General features: G+C 37.5%; 1 protein-coding gene across 1 annotated transcript in view; it reads left to right on the top strand.

Annotated features, from left to right (window-relative positions):
• Positions 1-419: 419 nt before the first annotated feature.
• The window catches only part of LOC116025662 (callose synthase 5-like), a 20153-nt gene continuing 10478 nt past the window's right edge, over positions 420-10094 (top strand). Inside the window, exons 1-20 of the mRNA XM_031266980.1 lie at positions 420-834; positions 949-1049; positions 2114-2235; positions 2330-2426; positions 2560-2670; positions 2758-2886; positions 2984-3076; positions 6560-6651; positions 6830-6956; positions 7087-7224; positions 7310-7386; positions 7501-7579; positions 7660-7785; positions 7882-7996; positions 8455-8792; positions 9301-9353; positions 9442-9502; positions 9584-9665; positions 9754-9803; positions 9948-10034. Of these exons, the coding sequence (XP_031122840.1) occupies positions 633-834; positions 949-1049; positions 2114-2235; positions 2330-2426; positions 2560-2670; positions 2758-2886; positions 2984-3076; positions 6560-6651; positions 6830-6956; positions 7087-7224; positions 7310-7386; positions 7501-7579; positions 7660-7785; positions 7882-7996; positions 8455-8792; positions 9301-9353; positions 9442-9502; positions 9584-9665; positions 9754-9803; positions 9948-10034 (2280 nt within the window). The 5' untranslated portion in view covers positions 420-632. The remainder of the gene's footprint in view (positions 835-948; positions 1050-2113; positions 2236-2329; positions 2427-2559; positions 2671-2757; positions 2887-2983; positions 3077-6559; positions 6652-6829; positions 6957-7086; positions 7225-7309; positions 7387-7500; positions 7580-7659; positions 7786-7881; positions 7997-8454; positions 8793-9300; positions 9354-9441; positions 9503-9583; positions 9666-9753; positions 9804-9947; positions 10035-10094) is intronic.

The following is a 10094-nucleotide window of genomic DNA, read 5'->3' on the forward strand; positions in this document are numbered from 1 at the left end:
TTTTTGTCAGCTTGATTTTATATTTTGCATGGTGCAATTTCCTACATGCAATTGATTAATGATCAACGTAATTATGAAACTACAAATCAATTTAGATATTTATATTATTATTACTCCTATTTCAAAAGATTAATGTCGTAAAAATGAATGTCTTGATCATCCCTTCGATTGTAGCGGGAAAGAAGCATAGTGACGCTAGAACCGGGAGAGAAAGATCGAGGAAGAAATCATCGATCTCTAACTGTCTCATCAGCGCAAAACTCTCCCAGCCATCCACGTGTCTCCGAAACTCAACTGAAAAATTTTCACCCACTATTTCGATCTCTGCATGAATATGGAAATGTGAATGCCAACGTATCAAAATTAGTGTTACTTATTATCATCATCATCATCATCATCATCTTTTGATTTACTTTTGCATTGATGCGATATGTTAGAGCGAAATTAGGAAGGAAGAGGGAGTTGATGATAGAGAGGAGGCCAGGATCGGAGATCGATGAGATAGATGAAGCTGTTTGCTGAGGTTTTGTAGGTTGGAGCTAGCTATGTGCGTATCTAAACGAATTGAATAATAGTGAGGTGAGGATTATCGGAGGAGAGATCGAATTGAAGAGAGAAGGAAGGAATTGAAAATGGCGTCGCCAAGAGGTATGGATCCGTCGGAGCTACAGTCGAAGCTGTTGCGGCGGGCTTCACGCAATACCACCATGACCACCTTCTCCATTGGGGAAGTGTTCGACAACGAAGTGGTGCCCTCGTCCCTTCAGTCCATTTCGCCTGTCCTCCGCGTTGCCACAGAGATCCAAAACGAACGCCCTCGAGTTGCATATCTCTGTACGTATGCGATGTGAAAGCTAGCTTAATTAGCTTCTTCAATTCTGAATTCCAGTTTTGAAGCTAGCTGACTGTTCTTTCCTATTTGGTTATTTTGTTACGCTTATTATTCAGGTCGATTCTACGCTTTCGAGAAGGCGCACAGATTGGACCCAAGCTCCAGTGGACGTGGTGTGCGTCAATTCAAAACCGCTCTCCTTCAACGATTGGAGCGTGTATGTACCCTACCACCTTCTATTTCATCTCATCTCATCTCATCTGCATGCATTGCTAGCTATCATCACTTCCTCATTTTCCTTTCACTTGCTTCAATTCGGATCGGATAATATCACCTCACCAATAAAAAAAATAAAAAAATAAATATATTTAAATCTAAATAATAAATAATAATATTTAAAATGAAATATATGATCATCTTGGAGGGAAAAAGCAAACGGCCGGAATCAATTCCAAAGGAAACTCCAGCATCTTCAATGTAAACAATTAAGGAACTTCCAATTGCATCCTCTGATCAAAGCAAACTTCAATTCGTGAATTTTCCTCTGAATCAATTCCAAAGGAAACTCCAGCATCTTCAGAAGCGCAGCTAAGCTACTGTACTTGATCGGGAGATTACATGATGAACTTGAAGAGAAAGTGAATAGCTTGATATGCTTCCCATTCAAGAGAGCGACTATTGATGTTGCCATGGCGGAAGCATAGGGACTCCATTTCACCGAGTGACCGGCTCAGAGATAGGGAGTAGAGAAACCCTAGCTTGATCGAGACGACTACGACGACGGCGTGGTCCGCGTGGAGGAGTGGTGGCGTCGCTGGTGCCTGGAGGCGGCGACCTGGATTACTGATTTACTAAGGCTTTTATTTATATATATATATATATATATATATATATATATGTATATTTATTTATTTAAAAATAAGGCCAGGCCTATGCGAGCCAGTTTTTTCTAAGGCCCTAACCCATCTCATCACGACACGAGGGCGGGCCAACCCACAGACATTGGTCCACTTTGAAATGGTTTGAAAACATATTGGTATTGGTGTATTGTTTACTTAGAAGGTATGGGAGCATTGTATTCTCTGCCAGTTTAGTTTCCACTGTGACAGAAAACCAAGGAAAATACACATCTAACAAATACATCTCCTGAAATTTCTCTTTCAGAAATTTGATTGGTGAGAAATTTATGTGAACAGTTGCTAGGAACTGCAGTATGCTAGTTGAAATATGCTTCAATTCCTTTGACAAACTATAGAGGTTTGCTAATAGTAATCCTTTCAGGACAATGCATCAAGTCTTGCTTCTCGAGTGAAAAAGACTGATGCGCGAGAAATAGAGAGTTTCTATAAGCAATACTATGAGCAATATGTTGTGGCACTTAACAAGGGTGAACAAGCAGATAGGTATGCAGAGACTAATGCAGTAGTTTCCCTTTTACTATGCAATCCTTGTTGGAAAGTGTACTTGCTGTTAATTGTTATAATATTTTGCCAACAGAGCTCAGCTTGGCAAAGCATACCAGACTGCTGGAGTGCTATTTGAGGTTCTTTGTGCAGTCAACAAGACTGAAAAAGTTGAAGAAGTTGCTCCTGAGGTTAGTTGTAATAACAGTCTATATGATTGCATACTTATTGTTCAGATATATTAGTTTGCCTATGATGCTTTCATGCTTTTGTGAAAGAATTATATTCACAGATCATAACAAATATTAATTATTGTTTAAACAGATTATTGCAGCAGCAAATGATGTTCAGGCAAAGAAGGAAATCTATGCTCCCTATAACATCATCCCCCCTGATTCTGCCGGAGCTTCACAATCTATCATGCAGCTCGAAGAGGTCAAAATTTGCATCCAAACATATACGGTACAGATTCTATTAAACAAGTTAGTCTGAATGATGATGGAAGTTTTTTGCTTTCTCCAGGTTAAAGCTGCTGTGTCAGCTCTTTCGAACATGCATGGATTAAGTTGGCCAACCTCATTTGAGCAGCAAAGGCAGAGAGCTGGGGAGCTCGACCTTTTAGATTGGCTAAGGGCAATGTTTGGGTTTCAGGTACAAATTGGTCATCCAAAAATGGGTACTGATCATTTAGACTGAGTTCCATTCTTTATGAATTTCAAAGTTTCAATGCTCTATTTGATGCATACAGAGAGACAATGTAAGGAACCAACGGGAACATCTAACTCTACTGCTTGCCAATATCCATTCAAGGCTGGTTCCAAAACCGGAGCCACAAAACAAGGCATGAAAAACTTTTCATGTTAAGCTGCAAATATTTTTTGTGCTTTGAAACTTACAACTTCTGCTTTGCTGCACTAGCCAGTATATTTAGAATCTAAATATTGATTGCTCATTACAAATCATGTTTCAATTTTTACACCAAGATTTATGCTCGGTGTTATTTACATCCTTAGAACATCTGTTGGGAATTTTAGCAAAACAGAGATTGTAAGTGGCTATTTTGTGATACAAATATTAGTGGGGTTCACTTTCGATTGGGATTGGGTCAAAGTGAATTCGGGTTCTCCTAAGTGAGATGAAGACGTCGATATATTGTACGCTCAAAACATATCATGGGTGAATGAAAAATTGATTAAACATATCATGGGTGAATGAAAAATTGATTTTCAAAGTAAAGAACAAGTATGTCACAGCGAAAGAGCTGTGGGAATCCTTGGACCATAAGTACAAAAGTGATGATATCGGCACAAAGAAATTTGTTGTTGGCCAATTCCTTGACTTTAAGATGGTGGTTTCCAAACCTGTGCTAAGTGGATTGATTCAATTAATCTTCAACTGGATCTGTGACGAAGAAGTCTAGGTTTCTCAGGATAAAATGAATTTTGATTTAAAAGTTGATCACTCAACTATTAAATCACGGCAAACAAGAACACGCGTAGAGCAATTTTGGAGGAAGAAGAGCAGAATTTTGAGAGAGAATTTTCGTAGTTTTTTTGTATTCAGTGTATATAAAATACTCTGCTCAACCACGATATATATAGGAAAGGTGGTTAAATTAGTCATTAATATAGGAGAGGTGAAAACCACAAGGTACACCCGAGAAGTGATTTCCACTTCTCGATCACAATCGAGAAGCACACTTCTCGGCTACAACTTAGAAGTCATTTTTAGACAGTGCCAAGAAGCTCACTTCTCGATCACAACTGAGAAGTCATTCCCAGACAGTGCCAAGAAGCGTACTTCTCGGTCTGCACCGAGAGGGAGCTTCTTGACCCACACCGAGAAGTTACTTCTTGGTCTATACCAAGAAGTCACTTCTTAGTCCCCAAGTGGTTGAGTGATATCTCTGTTTACAAGTTGGAAAATGTATTCAAAGGGTCGCGGGCGCACACGATTCAAGTCTTTTCATGCTCATTTTCGGATTTGATTTGCACGATACGTTGTATGATGTATACAACATGTCAAAGTGAAAGAGTTGTGAGAATCCTTGGACCATAAGTACAAAAGTGATGATATTGACTCAAAGAAATTTGTCGTTGGCCGATTCTTTGACTTTAAGATGGTGGATTCCAAAACTATGCTAAGTTAAGTTGAAGAGATTTACTTAATCTTCAACTAGATCCGTGACTAAGGCATGGTGGTGAGTGAAGCCTTCCAAGTGGCGTCTATAATCGACTTATTACTCCAGGTTGGGAGGACTTCAATAACTAATTTAATCACAAGCGAAAGGACATGAACCCGGAACAGTTTATCCTCCGGCTTCGGATTGAGGAGGACGGATGGGAAAGTTCCTGTCACTGGTAGCGCTAAGGCCAATGTTTTGGAGCATGATAAAAACTCCAAGAATGGTAAAAAGGACGAGAGAAAACTTGGTCTCAAATGAGACGTTTCTTAGAACAAGTTTCATGGAAAATGCTTTAGCTGTGGCAAGATGGGCCAATCATAGATAGCTGCCATAGAAATAAGTAATCCAACAGATGTTAACTTAGCAACAGGGGAAAAGGTATCAGAATAATCTACCCCATAAGTCTGAGCATATCCCTTTGCTACAAGGCGAGCCTTCAACCAAGAAATAGATCCATCAGAGTTCACTTTGATGGCAAACACCCATTTGCAACCAATTGATTTCTTCCTTGCAAGTAAGTCTACCAAATTCCAAGTACCATTTTGGTCTAAAGCATTCATTTCTTCTATCATAGCATTGTACCATCCAAGATGGGAGATGGCTTCTTTCACAGTTTTAGGGAGAGATAGAATCAATAGATGCAATGGGGGCTAACTCAGGAAGTCTTGGTCGTCAAGAATAAACCTGAAGAACCGGAGGTGTTGGAACAAAAGAAGTAACGGTATAGATCAAGATATCATCTTCCTCCCTTGAATGATCATGATGTGAAGATGGTGAGAAGGGTACATCCTCATGAAAGGTAACATCAATTGACACAAGAAGGGTACATCCTCATGGTGAGAAGGATGGTTACAATATTAGACTTGTAATTAAATGTTACAGTCAATGTGAGGACCATGAATACTTTGACACTTATTCTCCCATGACGAGAATAAATTCCATTAGAATGATACTTGCCATAGTCACACTGCAAAACTTGGAAGTGTGCGGGATACTCGGAAAAGAACCACCTATGTGAGAGAGAAGTGGGTTACTTCAAAAGAAAATTGATTGGGCTCAATTCTTTAGAAGCTCTTGTAGAACTAGGAACGTTGTTTCATGGCCAAAATAGGCACACCCATGAGAACACAACAATGTTGGAAGGTTCTTGTGTAAGATATATCATCGTTTACACAAATGATAGTACGGTTCAAAGATATCGCATTCTACCGAACAGTCAGTAAAGTAGATATATCTTTACAAGGGAAGGTTCAAAGGATGACACCTACCTATCCTATGCAGCCATGCAGGGATCAACCGTTGAACACAGTCGTGTCATTTTCCAGTCCGGGAAATCAATTTTCATTCATGTGAGGGATTGTTGGAAATTTTAGCAAAAATGTTATTGTAAGTGGCTATTTTATGGTACAAATATAAGTAGGGTCACTTCCGATTTGGGTCGGGTCAAATTGGATTCGGGTTCTCCTAAGTGAGACGAAGAAATTGATAGTACGCTCAAAACGGACAATGAGTTAATGAGAAATTGATTATCAAATAGACCATTTGAGTTGGAGAAATTGAGATGGGAAGGCTTGGAATAAGCCTTTGTTCCACATTGGAAATGGGAAGTGGGTTTGCACTAGCATAAATACAAATCCCTTTTTAAGGGAGTTTAAATTGTGTAGCATAAAGGTTCTCTCTTGCGCGCACTAGAAAATAAACTATGAAAATTCTTTCTCTCAAAGTTCTATGTTCTACCCGTGTTTGCCTTGATTTAATAGTTGAGATCCTGGGGAACCTAGGAAAGTGTGTGACACACGACTCGAATTTGAAACCTTGACCTTTCGTTTTTGAGCTTGTTAATTTTGGGATTTTATAAATTACCCAACAATATGTCAGATTACTTTGTTATCCTGTTAGTTAATATTCTGTGTTTAGTTATTGAAACTGTGCAATTCTCAAGATATAGTATGTAATTATGTTTTCTCTTTTACGTAAGAGTTATATTATGGCTGTTTAGTTGAATAAAAAAGCCATATATTAATATAGATACACTAAACTGTATATAGTTTACCCTAATGTGTCTTGACTTTGTAACTTGCTCCACAAATCTCCAGAGTAGAGCTAGAAAGTGTACTGAAAAATGTGGTTTTCACACAGCTTGATAATCGAGCTGTTGATGCACTCATGAACAAGCTTTTCAAAAACTACAAAAGTTGGTGCAAATATTTGGGGAGGAAACACAGTTTAAGGTGAGGTATTAGGAGTTTCGACTTTCAACCAGTTTTCTTTCCAATGGACTTCATTCACATCATATCTTCTGATATATGCTTTCTGAATTAAACTATTATAACAGATGTGCATGGGGCTATAGTTATGCAAGTTTATATTGTAAATAAATTCATTTAATGTTCCTCTTGATGATTTTAGGCTCCCTCAAGGAGAGCAGGAAGTGAAACAAAGAAAAATACTTTACATGGGCCTTTATCTTCTAATCTGGGGTGAGGCAGCTAACATTCGCTTCATGCCAGAGTGTCTATGCTATATCTTCCACAATGTGAGTTGTAGTTATCTTACTCTTGGACTGGCACCATTTCAATTTTCAATATATACAGATAATTATAAAAGAATGTACAGAGTAATTATAAATTAATACATGTAATATCATTTTGCAAATATTTGTTTAGATGGCATATGAACTTCATGGTCTCTTAGCCGGAAATGTTAGCATTGTCACTGGTGAAAACATCAAGCCTTCTTATGGTGGGGATGATGAATCTTTCCTGCGGAAGGTCATTACTCCCATTTATCATGTGATTGACAAGGTACTATTTATACAATCCTGTAATACTTTATTAATTATTGGGCTTAACTTGTCAAAGATAGTGAATGGTGATTATATTTCTCCAGGAGGCTAAGAAAGGCCAAAATGGAAAATCACCACACACCGCTTGGTGCAACTATGACGATTTGAATGAGTATTTCTGGTATTTAAGAATTCAAGTTGAACAGTGTATTTCTTGTTTAAGATTAAAACATGCAGTGATTGCTTGCATTTTGTTTCTGCTTTTACATATTATAATTTGGTTGAGTTTGCCCAGGTCTTTAGATTGCTTTTCTTTGGGTTGGCCAATGCGTGATGATGGAGAATTCTTCAAATCTACACGAGACAAATCTAAAGTACATTCACACTATTTATCCATCAATTGCTTCATATGGATGATAATATTCCTCATTACTTTATACGACTGCTATCCCAGGGCAAAGGAACTTCCGACAAAAATCCTGCAAGGATGGGTAAATCGAATTTTGCAGAGACCAGATCATTTTGGCATACCTTTCGAAGTTTTGACCGCCTTTGGACATTCTTCATTCTTGCTTTACAGGTAGCCTGTTCAAACATTAATTTTGCTGAATCGACTGCCCTTTTGCTAATATCACTAGATTCTTATGCCAGTAACTATTGGACTCCGCTGTTTTAGGCCCTGATTATAATTGCATGGAGTGATGTTGAATTATTGGATATATTTCGGAAGGATGTGCTATATGGTCTGTCAAGTATTTTCATCACAGCAGCCTTTCTTCGCTTCCTTCAAAGTATGCCCTTCTTCTTTGCTGCATTATTTACATTCAAGCATAATAAGGTTTATTAGATTTTTCTGTATGTCTGTAGGCACTAGCTCTCTTTCTCCCTACCTTTTAGTCCTAAAATTTGATGCTTTGAAAAAGGTGTAGGAAGATGACAATTAGAGTTCTCATTAACATACACTCTGTATTTGTTTGCCAACTATTCTGTTTTCAGGGGTTCTATTTCTATATGTTCTAGGCATCTTCCATAGCCTTTTCTCTCAGCTAATATATAATGCCAAGGGGAGAGTTTTGGATTGTACAATAAACCAATAATACTTGAGACTGAATTCTTGGTTTTGGAATTCCTGGCAGAACAAGTTTGATATGTTGGTGGTCTTGAATCTAACATTTGTAATTTTTAGTCTTGAGTTGTGTTGATTGGAAAATTAATTTTCTTTTCCTTTCTTCTTAATCTATGAAACTAGGTATTTTGGACCTTATTTTGAACTTTCCGGGCTATCATAGATGGATGTTTACAGATGTTTTGAGGAATGTTTTGAAGATCATTGTTAGCCTGGCTTGGACTATCACCCTTCCACTGTGTTACGCGCATCAAAACAACTCCTTCACATTTGGCCAGATTAGGGATGTATTTTCATTTCTAAATAGAGTTAAGGGCATTCCACCACTCTATCTCATGGCTGTGGCTCTATACCTGCTACCAAATTTACTTGCAGCAGTTTTATTTTTGTTCCCAATGCTTCGGCGTTGGATTGAGAGCTCAGATTGGCTTGTTGTAAGATTTCTTCTATGGTGGTCACAGGTATGCTTTCCTAATGTAAAGTGAGCTGTGCAAACATAGTACGTGTTTTTATGACTGTCCATCTGTGTGCATATAAACATAGATAGAACTTAACATGCATTAAATTTGAAGTAAAATTGTATAAGATAAACTTGTGTGTTAATTTCTTTGTATCAGCCAGATGGAAAGCTTATAGTTTATAGTTCCTGATAAGGTTTGAATTGTAGGCAAATGTTAAAGCTCTGGGGAAAATAGTTACTGCTCTGTATTAATTAATATAAAATGCAAATCTAATGAACCAAAATAGGTTTTCAATATATTTTCAACTTTCTTTTTTCATTTCCTGGTGCTGTAATTTCAGTCTTGTATTGAGAAAAGTTTATGGCTTTTATATGTGTTGCTCTTGATGCTGCATTATGCACTACACTCAATCTTCCATCTTTTATTCCCCATGCATTTTAGTATTGATTACTTTGTAACCTTATATTTGACCTCAATGACTTTTTCTTTGTTTTTATCCCTTTTTCAGCCTAGAATCTATGTGGGAAGGGGGATGCATGAAAGTCAATTTGCACTGATAAAGTATATTTTATATAAATTCTAAGTACCTTCTTTTCTTCTGTTTCATTTTGGCATCTGCCCTCTTCATTTTTTTTCCTTCCCTTGCCAGGTATACTTTATTCTGGGTGCTGCTTCTGTGTTGCAAATTTTCATTTAGCTATTTCGTCCAGGTAGTTGCAACATCTCTTTGGTTCTATTCCTTGGATCAGGATACATAGTTTCTACTAAGTATAGTCTCTTTGTTGCACCAGATAAAACCTCTGGTAAGGCCAACAAAAGATATAATGAATATTCATCATATTCAGTATGCTTGGCATGAGTTCTTCCCAAATGGTATTTGTCCTAATTTGTTTCTTCTTTTAGTTCATCTCCATTGACCTCTTTAATTATTCTCTTACTAAAAGGTGTTGTACCAATGCAGCTACTAACAACTATGGAGCTGTTATTGCCCTTTGGGCCCCAGTGATTTTGGTATATTATCTTCTTTCTTTTATTTTCTTTTTCTATGTTGTATTCAATTTTGTTAAAATTTTCATACCACCTGTTTCCCATAGTGTAAAGAATAGAGATTAACTGTGCTGAGGCAGTTGTGTACTCTTGCAAATGTTATTGCAGGTGTACTTCATGGATACCCAAATTTGGTATGCAATTTTTTCAACACTGTGTGGTGGTGCTATTGGGGCATTTGATCGGCTTGGTGAGGTAACATTATCAAAAGCTCTAGTATTTTTCTTGTTTCAAAAAAAAAAAAAAAAAAAAAAA

Source organism: Ipomoea triloba, chromosome 7 (assembly GCF_003576645.1).
Source record: "Ipomoea triloba cultivar NCNSP0323 chromosome 7, ASM357664v1".
In the NCBI taxonomy this organism is placed as follows: domain Eukaryota; kingdom Viridiplantae; phylum Streptophyta; class Magnoliopsida; order Solanales; family Convolvulaceae; genus Ipomoea; species Ipomoea triloba.